The 19,988-nt window shown below is 48.1% G+C and overlaps 1 protein-coding gene across 1 annotated transcript; it reads right to left on the bottom strand.

The window, feature by feature from the left end:
* Positions 1-588: 588 nt before the first annotated feature.
* LOC130296757 (oocyte zinc finger protein XlCOF22-like) lies at positions 589-19,445 on the bottom strand. Its single transcript, XM_056548656.1, has 7 exons — positions 19,339-19,445; positions 5,444-5,568; positions 4,914-5,093; positions 3,650-3,776; positions 3,499-3,566; positions 2,712-3,018; positions 589-2,344 (listed from the first exon to the last, which is right to left on the bottom strand). The coding sequence occupies exons 2-7, from the start codon at positions 5,519-5,521 to the stop codon at positions 1,140-1,142; spliced, it is 1,965 nt and encodes a 654-aa protein (XP_056404631.1). The 5' UTR covers positions 5,522-5,568; positions 19,339-19,445; the 3' UTR covers positions 589-1,139.
* Positions 19,446-19,988: the final 543 nt, after the last annotated feature.

Below are 19,988 nucleotides of genomic sequence, written 5' to 3'. Positions count from 1 at the left end.
GAGACCCGATCAGCCCGGAATTGGAGAAAATCGCATGTCTGAATTGACATGCGATTTTCTCCGATCGCCGACATGGGGGGGGTCTCAGGACCCCCTGGGCGATGTGCCAGGGTGCCTGCTGAATGATTTCAGCAGGCATCCGGCTCCGGTCCCCAACCGGCTAGAGGTGGGGACCGGATTTCCCACGGGCGTATGGATACGCCCTCTGTCCTTAAGGACTCGGAATGCAGGGCGTATCCATACGCCCTGTGCCCTGAAGAGGTTAAAAAAAAATGACGTTTTCTATGTTTTATTTGTGCTTAAAAAAAACCTCAAGAACACATTTTCCCCCAACTCATACACAGACTTAGGACCGGAGTCCAAACACAGGAAGTGCAGCCTGGAGTGCTGAGGGGTGTGTGTGCAGCCTCATCCAATCATAGCTCCTCTCACACATAACTGCCATATGATGTTGGTTGGACCCCCCCCCCCCCTCAGCACTCCAGGCTGCACTTGCTGTGTTTGGGCTTCGGTCCAAAGTCTGTGTATGAGATGGGGGAAAATGTGCTCTTGAGATTTTTTTAAGCACAAATAAAACCTAGAAAACTTCTTTTTTTTTTTAAACAAAGTATATTAGAAATATTTTTTATTTACCATAAGGAGCGCAATAGCAAATTTTTTTTTAATGAGAGTGACCATTTAAATGGTCATGTAAGACCCACCGAGAAACTATAGAAATATGTACTCTGACTCCATATAGCGGTACTCCGCCCCTAGATTCCAAAAGGATAGGGGATAAGACGTTCCGAATACTTAGAATGGGCAGCGCGGTTGTGACATCACGGCCCCTTGTGACATCACATCACACCCCCTCTATGCAAGCCTATGGGAAGGGGCATGGCTGTGACGTCATGACCCCGCCGCCGACTCCAAGCATTCAGAACAAAATGTTCAGAACACTGGGGCAGCGGAGTGCCCCTTTAACAACTTATGTCCATCTTGACCTTAAAAAAAAAAAAAAAAAAGGGGGCAACCGGCCCCTGACTTACAAAAAAAACTGACAGACAACACATAAAAGGAGTTTTTGGGTTTTATAAAGTATAATTTGTGAGTAAAATCTTTCCCGTACTTTTTCTTGTGTACGTTTTTTAAATGTGCAGTTAGAGTTGACTTTTGGTTAAAAGATTTTCCACATACGGTTCATGAATAAGGCTTCTTTCTCTGTGAATTTTCTGATGTTTAACAACATGTGATTTCTGAGTAAAACATTTCCCACATTCTGGACATGAAAATGGCTTCTCCCTTGTGTGAGTTCTTAGATGGTTAACCAGAGTTGATTTCACAGTAAAATATTTTCCACAGTCTAAACATGAAAATGGATTCTCTCCTGTGTGGGTCCTTTGATGTTCGACGAGATCTGTTTTCCGAGTAAAACATTTCCCACACTCTGGACATAAATATGTCTTTTCACCTGAGTGGGTTTTTTGATGGTTAATAAGTATTTTCTTTGAAGTAAAACACCTCCCACATTCCGGACATGAAAGTGTTTTTCTTGTGTGAGTTATTTGATGTGAAATCAGAGCTGACTTTTGGCTAAAGGACTTTCCACATACAATACATGAAAATGGCTTTACCCCAGTGTGAGTTTTCTGATGTTTAACAAGAGTTGATCTTCGACTGAAACATTTTCCACATTCTGGGCATAAATAAGGCTTCTCTCCTGTGTGGGTTTTTTGATGGTTAATAAGTGTTATTTTCAAAGTAAAAGATTTGCCACATTCTGAACACGAAAATGGCTTCTCACCTGTGTGAGTTCTCTCATGTAGAACTAGATCTTTTTTCCAAGTAAAACATTTCCCACATTCTTGGCATGAAAATGGCTTCTCCCCTGTGTGGATTCGCTGATGTTCAACAACTTTTGATTTCCCAGTAAAACATTTCCCACATTCTTGGCATGAAAATGGCTTCTCCCCTGTGTGAGTTTTCCGATGTTCAACAAGATTTGATTTCCGATTAAAACATTTTCCACATTGTGGGCATGAAAATGGCTTCTCCCCTGTGTGAATTCTCTCATGTCGTTTAAGATAGGATTTCTGAGTAAAATATTTTCTACATTTGGAACATGAAAATTGCTTCTCTGTGGGAGATTTTAGTTGTTCATCGCCCCTTTTGTGACTTATATTTTGCTCTGATGGATCAGAGGGTAGAACCTGTATATAAGGATCAGATGACAGATCTTGTCTGTGAAGGGCTGAGGGTGTATCTGGGATAATGGAATGTTCTTCATATGTATCTTGTGTGATATCATCATCTGCTTTATAATATGAAGATATAAGATTCTCCTCTGATCTCCTGGTACAGTCATCTGCCGAGAAGAAAATAATTATTTTTAATTGGAAACCATAACAATTTTGCACATATATATATATATTTAGTAATTTTTTGCAATATCTCTACAGGCATGTTAGAAGTACACTTTAGAATTATACCACAATTTGACATCATGGAAGATTCTCCCATTCATCACATTCTTCTCGGACCATGCATTTCTCTCTTTCACAGGTACGCTTAGCATGAATTATCACAGAATTATCACAGAAATGTAGTAAAATAACTTTATTTGCCAATATATTTATTTGTTAAAAAAGGTTAAGTTTTTAAAGTTTAAGTTTAAATTTCACATAATATTGAGTAGAATTTGTGACTCTCTACATTTAGTGGTCACTTCTCACCTGGGTCTGTAGAAATGTCCTCCTTATACTGCTCATCACTGCTCACATCTGTCTCGTCTCCTTCCTCCTTTATGTCTGTAGCATTAATATAGATCAGATCTTTCCCTGTAGGAATGTCCTCCTTATACTGCTCATCACCGCTCACATTTGTCTCTTCTTCTTCCTCCTTTATGTCTGTTACTTTAATATAGATGAGATGTTTCCCCGTAGGAATGTCCTCTTTAGACTGCTCATCACCGCTCACATCTGTCTCTTCTTCTTCCTTTACTATTATGTCTGGAGCATTAATATAGATCAGATCTTCTCCCTGATTAATAAGATGTCAAAGAAATATTGTAAAAGTTATCAGATGGTAAGAAGGTCACGTGGAATGTTATATATGAGAAGAAAAGGTCATTAATAATTAAGGAGGACCACAAAGACAGGAGGAGAAATCTAAGCCCTGTTTAACTGGGTGACCTTTAGCACCAGCATCATGATTAGATGATCAGTTGCAGTGATCCATTGGGCCACCCTCAGCCAGAGTATTTATTGAAAACATAGGCTGCCTTACAGAACCATTTTAGAAAGGGATTCACATTGAAAATGAAGCCTAAACCCTACCTGCCACATTAGCAAAAATAGTTAAGCACATGGCATACACAAGAACCTACATTATTCATAAGCAAAAAAGAATCCACCTTTCTCCTTCCACAAGTATAAAGCATATAATACTGTAGGATAAAACAAGACTGAACACAAGAGCTTCACAGCCCTTCTACAGATCATAGGGAATATCTCCATCTACCTGATCCTGATCCTGTGGAAGAAGAGGACGGGGACACCTCTCTGCTGCTGTTCTCTTACTGGATCTGACTGTAGGGAACACATACAGAGATTGAATTCATTCTTTACATACAAATAATGAGAGGACGTGTGTATATAGTCATGTCTATTACCTGCTGATGTGAGGGGCTGCTGATCCTCCATCATCACCTGATCCTTGTACTGATCCTTGTGTCCTTCTACATACTCCCACTCCTCCATGGAGAAATAGACCGCCACGTCCTGACACCTTATAGGAACCTGACACACAATGATACAGTCATCACCCCGACCCCTCCAGTGGTGTTACTGTATAATGTCCCAGCATTCCCAGCAGTGTCACCTCTCCAGTCATCACCAGACCCCTCCATTACTGTATAATGTCCCAGCATTCCCAGCAGTGTCACCTCTCCAGTCATCACCAGACCCCTCCAGTGGTGTTACTGTATAATGTCCCAGCATTCCCAGCAGTGTCACCTCTCCAGTCATCACCAGACCCCTCCGTTACTGTATAATGTCCCAGCATTCCCAGCAGTGTCACCTCTCCAGTCATCACCAGACCCTCCATTACTGTATAATGTCCCAGCATTCCCAGCAGTGTCACCTCTCCAGTCATCACCAGACCCCTCCATTACTGTATAATGTCCCAGCATTCCCAGCAGTGTCACCTCTCCAGTCATCACCAGACCCTCCATTACTGTATAATGTCCCAGCATTCCCAGCAGTGTCACCTCTCCAGTCATCACCAGACCCCTCCATTACTGTATAATGTCCCAGCATTCCCAGCAGTGTCACCTCTCCAGTCATCACCAGACTCCTCCATTACTGTATAATGTCCCAGCAGTGTCACCTCTCCAGTCATCACCAGACCCCTCCATTACTGTATAATGTCCCAGCATTCCCAGCAGTGTCACCTCTCCAGTCATCACCAGACCCCTCCATTACTGTATAATGTCCCAGCATTCCCAGCAGTGTCACCTCTCCAGTCATCACCAGACCCCTCCATTACTGTATAATGTCCCAGCAGTGTCACCTCTCCAGTCATCACCAGACCCCTCCATTACTGTATAATGTCCCAGCATTCCCAGCAGTGTCACCTCTCCAGTCATCACCAGACCCCTCCATTACTGTATAATGTCCCAGCATTCCCAGCAGTGTCACCTCTCCAGTCATCACCAGACCCCTCCATTACTGTATAATGTCCCAGCAGTGTCACCTCTCCAGTCATCACCAGACCCCTCCATTACTGTATAATGTCCCAGCAGTGTCACCTCTCCAGTCATCACCAGACCCTCCATTACTGTATTATGTCCCAGCATTCCCAGCAGTGTCACCTCTCCAGTCATCACCAGATCCCTCCATTACTGTATAATGTCCCAGCATTCCCAGCAGGGTCACCTCTCCAGTCAGAAGCTCCATCATCTTGTTGATCAGTTCTAGGATCTTCTGTTCATCAATTTCCTCATGTATCAGGGATTGAGGTGGGGGCCCCGGGATTGGGCTCAGGGTTCTTCCCCATCCTTCACACACAGGGGCCCGACAGCGCCCACTAGAGGACTTCTTAACTACTGTGTAATCCTGTGTATGGAGAGACACATTAATATCACTACATACATTCTCAGAATCCCTCACCTCTCCAGTCATATCCATCTGTTATTATATAGATAAGAATGAGGTCATGTGACATCACTCCCAGAATCCCTCACCTCTCCAGTCATATCCATCTGTTATTACATAGATAAGAATGAGGTCATGTGACATCACTCCCAGAATCCCTCACCTCTCCAGTCATATCCATCTGTTATTACAGAGATAAGAATGAGGTCATGTGACATCACTCCCAGAATCCCTCACATCTCCAGTCATATCCATCTGTAATTACATAGATAAGAATGAGGTCATGTGACATCACTCCCAGAATCCCTCACCTCTCCAGTAAGCCGGAAGAGTATCTCTAGGGTGAGGTTTATTATTCTGTTGGCCATCTTGTTCCTGTCTCTCTCCATGGTTGATCAGGAAACTTCTCTTATATAGAAGATATCAGCAGAGGATCCTGGGTTGTAGAAGAAATCAATGTAAATACATTTCCTGTAGATAATAAGAGGAAACCACTGAGGATCATATTACACTGTACATGATGTATCTTCTCTTCTCTCTCGGATGGATTTAAACATTAGGTGAATATCTGTCAGTTCTTTCATATTTGATGTAAAAGTATTTTACACCTTGACATGACCACAGTGATACCATTAGATATATCATGTGACCTCATTACATAGGTAGTAGTAATCATGTGACCTCATTACATAGGTAGTAGTAATCATGTGACCTCATTACATAGGTAGTAGTAATCATGTGACCTCATTACATAGGTAGTAGTAATCATGTGACCTCATTACATAGGTAGTAGTAATCATGTGACCTCATTACATAGGTAGTAGTAATCATGTGACCTCATTACATAGGTAGTAGTAATCATGTGACCTCATTACATAGGTAGTAGTAATCATGTGACCTCATTACATAGGTAGTAGCAATCATGTGACCTCATTACATAGATAGTAGTAATCATGTGACCTCATACTTGGGTAGTAGCAATCATGTGACCTCATTACATAGGTAGTAGCAATCATGTGACCTCATTACATAGGTAGTAGCAATCATGTGACCTCATTACATAGGTAGTAGTAATCATGTGACCTCATACTTGGGCAGTAGTAATCATGTGACCTCATTACATAGATAGTAGTAATCATGTGACCTCATTACATAGGTAGTAGTAATCATGTGACCTCATTACATAGGTAGTAGTAATTATGTGACCTCATTACATAGGCAGTAGTAATCATGTGACCTCATTACATAGGCAGTAGCAATCATGTGACCTCATTACATAGGTAGTAGCAATCATGTGACCTCATTACATAGGTAGTAGCAATCATGTGACCTCATTACATAGGTAGTAGCAATCATGTGACCTCATTACATAGGTAGTAGTAATCATGTGACCTCATACTTGGGCAGTAGTAATCATGTGACCTCATTACATAGATAGTAGTAATCATGTGACCTCATTACATAGGTAGTAGTAATCATGTGACCTCATTACATAGGCAGTAGTAATCATGTGACCTCATTACATAGGTAGTAGCAATCATGTGACCTCATTACATAGGTAGTAGCTATCATGTGACCTCATTACATAGGTAGTAGCAATCATGCGACCTCATTACATAGGTAGTAGTAATCATGTGACCTCATACTTGGGCAGTAGTAATCATGTGACCTCATTACATAGATAGTAGTAATCATGTGACCTCATTACATAGGCAGTAGTAATCATGTGACCTCATACTTGGGCAGTAGTAATCATGTGACCTCATTACATAGGTAGTAGTAATCATGTGACCTCATTACATAGGCAGTAGTAATCATGTGACCTCATTACATAGGTAGTAGCAATCATGTGACCTCATTACATAGGTAGTAGTAATCATGTGACCTCATACTTGGGCAGTAGTAATCATGTGACCTCATTACATAGATAGTAATCATGTGACCTCATTACATAGGTAGTAGTAATCATGTGACCTCATTACATAGGTAGTAGTAATCATGTGACCTCATTACATAGGCAGTAGTAATCATGTGACCTCATTACATAGGTAGTAGCAATCATGTGACCTCATTACATAGGTAGTAGCAATCATGCGACCTCATTACATAGGTAGTAGTAATCATGTGACCTCATTACATAGGCAGTAGTAATCATGTGACCTCATACTTGGGCAGTAGTAATCATGTGACCTCATTACATAGGTAGTAGTAATCATGTGACCTCATTACATAGGCAGTAGTAATCATGTGACCTCATTACATAGGTAGTAGCAATCATGTGACCTCATTACATAGGTAGTAGTAATCATGTGACCTCATACTTGGGCAGTAGTAATCATGTGACCTCATTACATAGATAGTAATCATGTGACCTCATTACATAGGTAGTAGTAATCATGTGACCTCATTACATAGGTAGTAGTAATCATGTGACCTCATTACATAGGCAGTAGTAATCATGTGACCTCATACTTGGGCAGTAGTAATCATGTGACCTCATTACATAGGCAGTAGTAATCATGTGACCTCATTACATAGGTAGTAGCAATCATGTGACCTCATTACATAGGTAGTAGTAATCATGTGACCTCATTACATAGGTAGTAGCAATCATGTGACCTCATTACATAGGTAGTAGCAATCATGTGACCTCATTACATAGGTAGTAGCAATCATGTGACCTCATTACATAGGTAGTAGCAATCATGTGACCTCATTACATAGGTAGTAGTAATCATGTGACCTCATTACATAGATAGTAGTAATCATGTGACCTCATACTTGGGCAGTAGTAATCATGTGACCTCATTACATAGGTAGTAGCAATCATGTGACCTCATTACATAGGTAGTAGTAATCATGTGACCTCATACTTGGGCAGTAGTAATCATGTGACCTCATTACATAGGTAGTAGTAATCATGTGACCTCATTACATAGGTAGTAGTAATCATGTGACCTCATTACATAGGTAGTAGCAATCATGTGACCTCATTACATAGGTAGTAGCAATCATGTGACCTCATACTTGGGCAGTAGTAATCATGTGACCTCATTACATGTATGGGACCTGTCCAATAATAGGAATAGGTCCCACTGACTGTATGGACACTGGGGGGTTAACAGATGCCGAACAGGGTTGGGGCCCTCCCACAGGTCGGGGTGGGAACTGGGTGTATAGTTACGCCCATAAGGGATATAGGGGACTCTCCTGCTTCCTCCCTCCTCTTACCTCACCAGCAACGAGAGACGTAGGTGCTCGCTATGGCTGACGAGGCTGTGTGGTTGGCGATACAGGAGCGGTTGCTGGCTGATCCTGGGCTTATCTCACGGCTTCTTCCCGATATGGCCCCCGCTGGGGTTCCTTCTTCTGCCCGGTCCTTGTCTTCGGCGGCGGTTTCAGTGCCTGCAGCGAGCCGCCGGACGGGTAGGCAATCCCGCCCCCCTTCTAGACTGAGTCCCAGCCCGCCGCGGGTTAATACGGGCGGGCGGCGGGGACGTGCTGTGGCGCAGGCCTTGGCGCCTGCATTGGGGCCTGGGCCTGCTGCTGCTGGTGCCGGGTTGCGGGGGATGGCTCCTCCCCTTCCGGCGCGTGCGCTTCCGGTAGTCGCGCGCGCATCTTCAATGGTAGCGGCGGTCCCCGGGCAGTGTAGTGTGAATTCCGGGGTAATGGGGAACCATCATGCCCCCTCGGCCGGATCTCGTGCCTCCTCGTCGGCTGACGAGGTTCCGGACACGCCGCCGGCGCAAGTATCTGCGGTCAGCCTGCCACATGGTGGTGGGCTGGCTGTGTCACAACCCCTGCCAGTAGATTTGGGGGAGGAGGACCCTTTATTTGAGGATGCCCAAGATAGTATGGGCCCCGGGGTGGATACTGCGGGCCCCTCTTCTATGACTGTCCCTCAGATAGCGCCCCCACCTCTCCCCCCCCCCCCTAGCACCGGCCCTTCACAGTCTCTTGCTGGGGGTCAGGTGTTTGAGCAGCGGGTCAGCCAGCCCCCGCGTGACCGGGATTCTAGGGGGTCTGTGAGGAGTGTACGCAGGCGTTTTTCCAGGTCATCCTCCCGGGGTTCTGGCCGCTCTCGGCGGTACAGGGCTGCTGAGTATCGTGCTCGGTCACACCGCAGTTGTCGCCGGGACCACAGATGCAGAGCGAGATCGGGGAGGTCCCGCTCGTCCCGCTGGCGATCGCCATCTTCTTCGAGAGACAGCTCCTGGAGCTCGGCGAGCCCGGACAGGAGGGCTCGCCGGCGTGGCAGTCGTCGGCGACGTTCCAGGTCCTCTAGGAGGTCTTCGCGTGGGGGCGAGCGGCCCAGTGCGGCTCCAGCTCCGAATCCGGATCCTGCTCCTCCTCCTGCTCCGGTGTCAGATCCAGTGCCTGATGCTTCCTCCAGTGGTCCATCGACTTCTTCTGGTGCTCCTGCGCGGACTGGTGAGTTCGACTTTGCCGGGGCTTGGGGTTCTGGGAGTGGGTCTGCTGATGTTTTGTCTGTTTTGAAGGCTGTTCTTTCCAAGTTGGAAGGGTCGCCAGGTGAAAAGCTGGCTACACCGGCCCGTCGTGTGTCCCCGGTTAGAGCGGGCGTACACAAGGAGGCTATTTTTTGTGGGCTCAGCCCTTTGGGGGTGCATGTGGACGTAGCGGTAAAAGAGAAGATTTGGGGAAATGCGTATGTGGATGTGTGGTCCCTGGTTTCTGTGGACCAACACACCATAGATAAGGAGCGGCGACCTCAGTCTGAAAAGGCGGGTCCCTTCAGGCCTAAGATTGCCAAGTCCATGGGTAACTGGTTACAGGCTTTTGCTGTCTTGGGGTGTGTTATGGGGGAGAAGCATCCCGAACGCTGTTCGGAACTTTTTATCTATATGGATTCGGTTTACAATGCCTACAAGGCTCATGGGGGGTCTGCCTGGTGGCGTTATGACGAAGAGTTTCGTCGACGGCTGGCGTTGCAGCCGGAGGTTGGTTGGGGTGTCAAGGCGACTGACGTCTGGTTGCGCCTCATGATGTCCCAGAAGGGGCCGTCCTTTCAGTCAGGGGCCACTGGTCAGTCCGGGGCTACGGGGTCAGTGGCCGTGCGAAGGCCCGGGGCTTGTTGGCTCTTCAATGAGGGCCACTGCCGATTTCTCAGCTTGTGCAAGTACAAGCATGAGTGTTCCTCCTGCGGCGGGGGACATGCCGCAGTGCGATGTCCTAGGGCTGCAAAAACGCCCGCCCGCCCGGCGTCTGCTGCCGGAGGGAAGGACCCCGGTGAGGGTGGCCGCGATGCGCCCGTGGTTAGAGCAGTACCCCATTAGGGAAGCCGCTTTGGTTTTAACAGATGGTTTTGAATGTGGTTTCTTTATTCCGTTTGTTTTGACTACGGTTGGTGGTGTTTTTCCGGATAACTTGAAATCGGCTCGTGAGCGTCCTGAGGTGCTCCGGGACAAGATTGGCAAGGAGGTGGCTTTGGGTAGGTTTATGGGCCCCTTTTCCGTCCCGCCTTTTCACAACCTGCGGGTGTCCCCCTTGGGTGTGGTGCCCAAGAAGGAGGCAGGGAAGTTCCGGCTCATCCATCACCTATCGTACCCGAAGGGTTCCTCGGTGAATGACGGAATTCCCAAGGAGGATGCGTCTGTGTCCTATGTTTCTTTTGATAGGGCGGTTGCCCTGGTTAGGAGTGCGGGAGCTGGGGCCTTGATGGCGAAATCCGACATTGAATCGGCTTTCAGGTTGTTGCCGGTTCATCCGGAATGTCACCACCTGCTGGGGTGTCGGGTTGACGGGTTGTTTTATTTTGATGTTTGCCTATGGGCTGTTCCATCTCGTGCCACTATTTTGAGTTGTTCAGTTCATTTTTGGAATGGGTGGTTCGGGTGGAAACAGGCAGTTCCTCTATTATTCATTACTTGGATGATTTTTTGTTTGTTGCCCCAGCCGGGTCCTCCAGATGTCGTTTTTTGTTGGATTCTTTTTGTTTCCTTATGCAAAAGTTTGGTGTTCCTTTGTCGGCGGACAAGACGGAGGGTCCTGCCACTGTGATGTCGTTCTTGGGCATTGAGATTGATTCGGTTGCCATGGTTTTTCGCCTGCCGAGTGAGAAGTTGGAATCTTTGTTGGGTTTAGTGGAAGTTTTTTGTGAGGTTAAGAAGGTCACGTTGCGGCAAATGCAGGTATTGTTGGGTCACCTTGTTTTTGCGTGCAGGGTTATGCCCATGGGGCGGGTTTTTTCTCGGAGGCTGTCTTTGTCCACGCGAGGGGCGCGGTATCCGGACCATAGGATCCGCATTTCTCGGCAGCTGCGAGCTGATGTTTTGGTTTGGAGGGAATTTTTGAGATGCTATAATGGTCGCACTTGTTGGCAGGCGGCTGAATTGTCCAATGGTGACCTCCAACTGTTCACGGACGCTGCGGGGTCTTTGGGTTTCGGGGCTTTCTTTGATGGTGCGTGGTGTGCCGAGGAGTGGCCTCGGGAGTGGCGCGAAGACGGGCGATGCCGGAACCTTACGTTGCTGGAACTTTTTCCCATTGTGGTTGCGGTGGAACTTTGGGGTTCTCTGTTTAGTAACCGCCGGGTTGTTTTCTGGTCTGACAATGTGAGTGTAGTTCATTGTGTTAACGGTCTTACGTCCTCTTCGCTTCCTGTGTTGTCTCTGCTTCGTCATCTGGTGCTTCGCTGTCTGGAGCTGAATATTTGGTTCCGGGCCCGCCACGTCCCTGGGATCGACAATGTGATTGCTGATGCTTTGTCCCGTTTTCAGTTTCAGGCCTTTCGGAAGATGTGTCCGGACGCGGCCCAGGAGGGCACTCCTTGCCCCCGGTTGGTATGGGACTTGGTGACGGTCGATTGATGCCCCTCATCCAATCATCGGTAGCGGCTGCTACTTGGACGGGACATGGTAAGGCGTGGGCTGCTTGGTGGGGTATGGTTGCTGGACGCCCGGTGGAAGTCTGTGGGGAGTCCCGCTTATCGGTAACCATTGACTATTTGTTATCTTTGCGCGCAGCTGCTGTTTCCGCTGTGGTGGCCCGCCGGAGGCTGGCGGGCGTGAGTTTTTACTTCAAACTTTTGGGTTGGGAAGATGTGTCGAAGCGTTTTTTAATTCAGCAAGCGCTGAAGGGTTGGCAGAAGACCCACGTCAGGCGTGAGCGCAGGCGCCCGGTTTCCTACAATTTGTTGGTGGCTCTGTTATCGGCTACGGAGGAATGTTGTCCGTCTCAGTTTGAGTCGTTGCTTTTTTCTGCTGCTTTTTGCGCCGCGTTTTTTGGCGCTTTTCGAGTCGGTGAGATGGTTCCCGCGTCTAAGTCGGGCGTGGGTGGTTTGTTGTTTGAGGATGTAGTTTGCTCAAACGGCGTATTGCAGTTGCGTATACGCAGGTCCAAGACGGATCAGATGGGTCAAGGAGCGTGGGTTAGTTTGCGGTCTGTGGACGGGGAGGTGTGTCCTGTTCGGGCCTTTTTGGGTTATTTGGCGGTTCGCGCGGGTGGTGAGCATTTTTTCGCGCATGCTGACGGCTCCCCTCTGACGCGCTATCAGTTCCAGGCGGTTTTTAAGCGGTGCCTTGGTGCTGTTGGTGCCCCGGTGGCTGAATTTGGCACACATTCCTTTCGGATTGGGGCGGCTACGGAGGCGTCGCGTGCCGGGCTGGCTGTGGCGGATATTCAGCGCATTGGGAGATGGCGCTCGGCATGTTATGCAGGATATGTTCGTCCGGAATTGCTTCTTTAACTTGTTTTTCTGTTTCAGAGTCTCCGGGGGCTTCCGTGTTCTTTTTGGGGCATTCATATATCCACCGGGCGGCCCAAAGGGCGAGTTGCCGTCCTGGCGGAAGATCGTTGGGGGTTCCGAACATTGATGCCCACTGGCGTGGGATTCCGGGCATGCGGTGGCACCAAATTCTCTCGGAAGCGGTGGTTATTGCCGGCATGGTTCGTTCTCCGGTGATTTTGGTCGTTCATGCCGGTGGGAACGACCTTTGTTTCACCCGTTTTCCAGAGCTGATCACTGTTATGAAAGTTGATGTGGAGAGGTTATCTGGCTTCTTTACGGAGCTGGTTTTGGTATGGTCAGAAATTGTTCCTCGGGTCAAGTGGCAAGGGGCCAGGGATGCTGAGGCCATTGAGCGGTCTCGCCGCCTGGTCAATGCTAGGATGGCCCGTTTTGTCCGGTCCAAGGGCGGGGTGGTGGTCCGTCACCGCGAGCTGGAGGGTGACAACAGACGGTTCATGATTGCAGACGGGGTCCACCTCAATGATATTGGGCTGGACATTTTTCTATCGGGCCTGCAGGATGGTCTGGAGCAGGCCCTTTTCCTGTTAAGTGGCGGTCGGAGCTCCGTGTAGGGATACACGGGCTCCTAGTGGCATGGAATGGTTTGACCTTAGAAGATGGAAGATGCCGTGGGCAGTCATGCCCGTCGGGGATCCGACGGTTGGCATTCCTCTACGGCTGTTGAACAGGTCAATATCATAGTTCTGTTATATGGTTACTGCTATGCAGTGTTGATTTAGAGTTGCACGCTATAGTGCTGTTCATTACTTAATAAATTGGAGCTGTGACCACCACCTCAGCCCACTAAAAGAGAAACACGTTGTCTGTGGTTATTTACTGAGCGGGGGGAGGGCAAAAGGGTTTTGTAGAGGGAAGGTGTGTTCAATGCAGTCTAGGTAGTAGTAATCATGTGACCTCATTACATAGGTAGTAGTAATCATGTGACCTCATACTTGGGCAGTAGTAATCATGTGACATACACGCTGGCATCGCTGTTATCATGGCAACGATTTAAAGATTGAAAAGGGGGGGGGGGGATTTATCAGGTTGTCATTTCAACATTGGATTCAGGTTCATCAATGAGACAAAAACACTCTAGAGGGGGAGATTTATCAAAACCTGTCCAGAGGAAAAGTTGCCCAGTTGCCCATAGCAACCAATCAGATCGCTACTTTCATTTTTAACAAGTTCTCTGCAAAATGAAAGAAGCGATCTGATTGGTTGCTATGGGCAACTGGGCAACTTCTCCTTTGCACTGTTGTTGATAAATCTCCCCCTTTGCCTCTTTGTTACCCAATGCAACCAATAAGAACTCAGCCTTCATTTTGTTACATGCGCTGATAAAAATGAAAGTTGAGCTCTGATTGGTTGCTATGGGCAGTTCTACCTTTAAACCCTACAGTTTTGACCATACAATGGTCCCTCAAGTTACAATATTAATTGGTTCCAGGACGACCATTGTATGTTGAAACCATTGTATGTTAAGACTAGAACTCTATGGAAACCTGGTAATTGGTTCTAAAGGCACCAAAATGTCATCCAAAAATAGGAAAAAGTGAAAATTAAAGAAAAATAAGTAGATAACTAATACAGATAAAGCAAATCTTTACATATAAAAGTAAGAAAGAGCTGCTGGGAGCTGTAAATCACGGTCTAGGTCAGTGTTTCCCAAGCAGGGGGCCTCCAGCTGTTGCAAAACTACAACTCCCAGCATGCCCGGACAGCCAAAGGCTGTCCGGGCATGATGGGAGTTGTAGTTTTGCAACAGCTGGGGGCACCCTGCTTGGGAAACACTGGTCTATGTTGAGGACAGGATCTTCTTCAGGGTCCTGTACAGTACACGCAATGTCCTTAAAAAGTAACATGGAGTCGCCCTCACCTGATGTCCAACGGAGCAGCAAACCCTGGTACAGGTAAAGTGTACAGAACATGTTGTACCTCCCTGTACTGTAGGGGGCACTACCAGAAATCAGTCAGTGCATGCACTTCAGTAATACAGGGGTTTTACCAGTAAAATGTCCATTCTGATTGGTCAGTTCTTCCAGCCATTGACACGTTTCACAGATCTGGACTGTCTGTACATTGTATGTTGAGGGATCACTGTATTGTGTGTGCTGGTGAACAGTGCCATCACAGACCGGAGTAAGGGTGCATGCACACACCACGTTTTCACTGTACGGGTGCCGGATCCGGCCTGGGGAGGGGTAAACCGTGCGCTCCTGTACCCCAGCCGGACGGACGCCCTAATCCATTGACATTAATGAGCCCAGCAGAGTGACTGTTCTACTCCGGTCAGCTCATTTTTGACCCGTATCCGGCTTTCTGACCGGACCTCAAAACGTATACTAAGTTTTGAGGTCCGCTCAGAAAACCGGATAGGGGTAAAAAAAAATGCGGCCGGACTAAAACGGTGACTCTGCTGGGCTCATTAATGTCAATGGATTAGGGCATCGGTCAGGATGGGGTACGGGAGCGCGCTGTTTACCCCTCCCCCAGCTTGATCCGGCACCCGTACAGTGAAAACATCGCGCGCATGCACCCTAAAGGGAGTACTCCGACCTCAGGTAAATTGAAAACTCTAAAACTGTGCCTAGGGTAGTGTTTCCCAACCAGGGTGCCTCCAGCTGTTTCAAAACTACCACTCCCAGCATGCCCGGACAGCCTTCGGCTGTCCGGGCATGCTGGGAGTAGTAGTTTTGCAACAGCTGGAGACACACTGTTGTTTGGAAACACTAAGCAATAGGAATGGGTCTTGTTGCTTGGCATTGACAAACTGCGTTCAGTGACCATCTACCAAGAATTAGAATAAATATTAGTTGTAGTTTTGCAACAGCTGGAGGCACCCTGGTTGGAAAAAAAAGGAGGGGTAGAACGAAATCTGCAGCTTCCACACTGCAGAGGACAATGTTGTAAAGAAGCCGCAAAGTAAGAGGCTGCACCACTGCGCCCAGCAATATTATCATCATTTTTGGAAAACTCTAGCATAGAATTCAAGGGGAACAAGGGTGTTAGTTCCTATCCAGCAACTCTGGGTATGGAGCACCGTGCTAGAGCCCTGCACGGGACTGTTCAATCCTGCCCGCTCCCGCTAAAATGTGTGTCCAATCCCGCTAACATAGGAATGTACAGACCGAAAGGTGCAACGCTCTACAGTCTGCATATACCCCCATGAGTATAGCAGTGTGTGTAGTGTACATTCCTATACAGGTGAGGGTATGTGCAGAGCATTGCACCCTAGTCTGTACTACAGACTAGGGTGCAATGCTCTGCACATAACCCCACCTATATAGGAATGTACACACACACTGCTATACACATGGGGGGTATGTGCAGAGCACTACAGACTAGGGTGAAATGCTCTGCACATACCCCCACCTATATAGGAATGTACACCACACTACACACACTGCTATACACATGGGGGGGGGGTGTATGGCAGACTGCAGAGCATTGCACCACGGTGTCTGTAGAAGACACTAGGGTGCAATGCTCTGCAGTGCACTTACCCCCATGTGAATAGCAGTGCAGACAGAGGCCCTGGCCGGGAGGACGGATGCAGTCAGTGCACTTGCATACCCGGCCGGGCCGCAGAACAGTGCACTGTGTGTGTGAATTGTGAGTGTGTAACTTTGGTGGCAGTGTGTGTGCGTGCCCGTCACACGAGTCCGCTCTGACCTAGCGTGCCCGGTGGCAGAAGATGATGGATCGTCTAAGATGGAGTACAGACGATCCTCCAGGGCAGGCTGAGCGCGGGCTCCAAAAAATGGCGGCGGGAGGAGACAGGACTGGGAGTCACTGAGTCAGACTTATTATATTGAGGCTGCCGCGGTGGTGCGGGATTTGCGGGAGCTGACCGCCCGCACCCACCCACAGCAGCCTCCTGACTGCCTGCACGTTTTGAGTTGGGTCCTGTGGAAACCACAGGATCCCAATCCCAATGCAGACCTATACACCGTGCCTTGACCACATATGTTTTTACAAGGATCCAGCTGAACCCCTGTACATTAAAGGCGTACTCTGCCCCTAGACATCTTAGGGGATAAGATGTTTGATCGTGGGAGGTCTAGCCTCTGGGTCCGAGATCTCCATCCCAGAGGCCAAACCCCCTGATCAGACATCTTATCCACTATCCTTTGGGGACTTTCGATCCCTCCCCAGCCGCTGAATAACCTCTTTAAAGTGTAAATCACTAAAATAAACTTTTGTTATCTCATTGAGACATGTCAAGCGTTTTTATCACTAGAATGAGTGGCCTCGCGCTTCTCTTTCTGCTCTGTGTCTATGAACCCGGACTGACCTGTCAGTCCGAACGGACGTGGTCCAAGGGCCCGGCCAGGTACAGGACCCGCAGCTGCCGCCGCTCCTGAGGATACAGGACACTTGTCCCAGATCCCCAGCAGACAGCGCTGCCTTCTTCTGTATGTGTGCACCTACTTGGTGGGGGAACCCTAACTCTGCTGCCTAGACCTACTGGGGGGGATGACGGCTCTAACTCTGCTGTCTACACCTACGGGGGGGGGGGGGGGGGGGACTCCAACTCTGCTGCCTACACCCACTGGGGGGGGGGGGGGCTCTAACTCTGCTGCCTACACCTACTGGGGGGGAATGATTTTAACTCTGCTGTCTACACCTACGAAGGGGGGGGGGGACTCTAACTCTGCTGCCTACACCTACTGGGGGGAACTCTAAACTCTGCTGTCTACACCTACGGGGTGGGGGGGGGGGACTTGAACTCGGCTGCCTGCACCTACCTGAGGGGGGGGGGGACAACTTTAACTTGGCTGCCTGCACCTACTTGGGCGGGACTCTAACTCTGCTGTCCCCACCTACTGGGGGGGGGGGGGAGACTCTAACCCTACTGCCTACGCCTACACCTACTGGGGGGGGGGAGGAATCTGCTGCCTGCACCTACTGGGGGGGGGGCTCCAACTCTGCTGTCTACACCTACTGGGGGGGAGCTCTAACTCTGCTGTCTACACCTATGGGGGGGGGGATTCTAGCTCTGCTGCCTACATCTACTGGGGGGGGGATCCTGATGCCTAGATCTACTGTGGGGGGACCCTGCTGCCTGCACCTACTGTGGGGGGGGGGGACCCTGCTGCCTACACCTACTGTAGGGGGACCCTGTGGCCTACACCTACTGTGGGGGTACCCTGCTGCCTACACCTACTGTGGGGGTACCCTGCTGCCTACACCTACTGTTGGGAGGACCCTGCTGCCTACACCTACTGTAGGGGGACCCTGCTGCCTACACCTACTGGTGGGGGGACCCTGCTGCCTACACCTACTGGTGGGGGGACCCTGCTGCCTACACCTACTGGTGGGGGGACCCTGCTGCCTACACCTACTGGTGGGGGGACCCTGCTGTCTACACCTACTGGTGGGGGGACCCTGCTGTCTACACCTAATGTGAGGGACTATCTACTATGTTCCTGCCGAGTTAATATGGGGACAAACCACCAAACTAATGGGAAGGCTACCTACTAACTACATAGGGGGTTTTCATAGTGCCTCTCCCAAGACTAGACTGTCGATCCGCCACTGGGTGGAGCGGATGCCGGCTACCTATTTGACTAACTCCCTGGCTACCTAACTTTGTACCTTGATGCCTAACTATTTACCTACATACCTGGCTGCCTAACAACCTATATACCTGGCTACCTAACTATGTACATACCTGGCCTTCATACATGGCTGCCTATCTACATACCTAGCAACCTACCTGGCTAGTCACCTACCTACATATCTGGCTTCCTGATCTACCTACCTAGTTAACTATTTACCTGGCTACCTACCTGCCCTTTTACTGTGCAGGACACCAAGGAGGGCATTATTACAGTTTATGGGCCTATACATGGGGAGATTGTGTAGAGGAGGGGACGGCACTGGAAAATGTCTAACATGGTGGTCTGATCCAGACAGAGAAGAAAAGGAGAGAGGACACCGCCGATCACAAAAGACGTAATTGTGAGCCCCTTTCTGTAACTGTAATCACTTATATGGTATGCACATCCTGTGTACAGCTGATATCGCCATATGGTCCTGTATATAATGACATATTGTATACAGATCTCTGTACAGCCGGTATCTACCGTCATATGGTCCTGTATATAATCACCTATATTGTATTCAGATCATGTATAGTATACTGGTCTGTGTATATTGGTTTTATTCAGTACAGTATGGCGTTATTATCCAGTTATTGTGTGGTGGTATATATTTACTCCTTGTATACTGGTATTATTGGTCATGGAAAATTATTTTACCTACCTTAAAGTGTTTCTTATATGTAAAATTTAGTTTATTTTGTGTGTAGGGCTGGTGGAGGGATTTGGGTAGAATAGGGGGAGAAGAGTGACCAGCAGCAGAGCATCACAGGGAGCCCTTACTTTTTTTGGTCCAGGGGCCCTGAGTGTTGTCAGTCCCCCCTGCCCATAGACTTACATGCCGTAGACTTACATGCCACCGCCTCAGTCACGTGTCAGGTCCTGAAGGGGTTAATGGTGCTGTCCGCTCCCCCACCCCTCCTGATGACCACACACATACCTGCAGACTGTACAGAGCCGTGTGCTTACCCTGTGCTTACACCACCTACCATGATGTCACAGTCATGTGATCAGTCACATGGAGAAAGAGGAGGAGGAGGCTGCTGCTCTAGGCAAGAGCGGTCTGGCTGCAGACTGGAGCTCCAGTCTAAACAGGAAACATGTGACCTCCACTCAAAGCATTTTTTTTTTTTAAATAAACTTTATTGTTACAACCAAACAAAAGACAACAATAATTCTCTGCTTTTTTTATTTTTTACTTTTTTTAATTTTTTTTATTGAGTTTTACAAATCATAAACTAGAATAAGTTATTACCTTTCGAAGACAATGCAACGGCATATTAAACAGCAAGAAAAATATATCCTACAGTAGAGGGGTTGAAACCATCATTATTATTATTATCTATTTAAATACTGCCCAAATACATGATACAAAGGCAGGAACAATGAACGTGACAGACTAAATTGCAGACTGATATAGAGGGACCTGCCTGTGAGGGATCACAATTTACAAGAAAGGAGGGAAACAGTAGGGGAGCGGGACTGCTGGTCATCTGCGAGCAG

The sequence above is a fragment of the Hyla sarda genome, chromosome 1, assembly GCF_029499605.1.
Source record: "Hyla sarda isolate aHylSar1 chromosome 1, aHylSar1.hap1, whole genome shotgun sequence".
Taxonomy (NCBI): Eukaryota; Metazoa; Chordata; class Amphibia; order Anura; family Hylidae; genus Hyla; species Hyla sarda.
Note: the sequence above shows the minus strand (reverse complement) of the source record. Positions and strands in the feature narration are given on the sequence as shown.

What these genes read in the sequence shown, in the direction of transcription:
- LOC130296757 (XM_056548656.1), bottom strand. Translation starts at nt 5,521, where the DNA reads ATGGAGAGAGACAGGAACAAGATGGCCAACAGAATAATAAACCTCACC. An exon ending in TGGAGCTTCTGACTGGAGAG is followed by an intron (nt 3,777 to 4,913) that starts GTGACCCTGCTG and finishes ATTGTGTGTCAG; the next exon opens with GTTCCTATAAGGTGTCAGGA. An exon ending in GGACATTTCTACAGACCCAG is followed by an intron (nt 2,345 to 2,711) that starts GTGAGAAGTGAC and finishes TCTTCTCGGCAG; the next exon opens with ATGACTGTACCAGGAGATCA.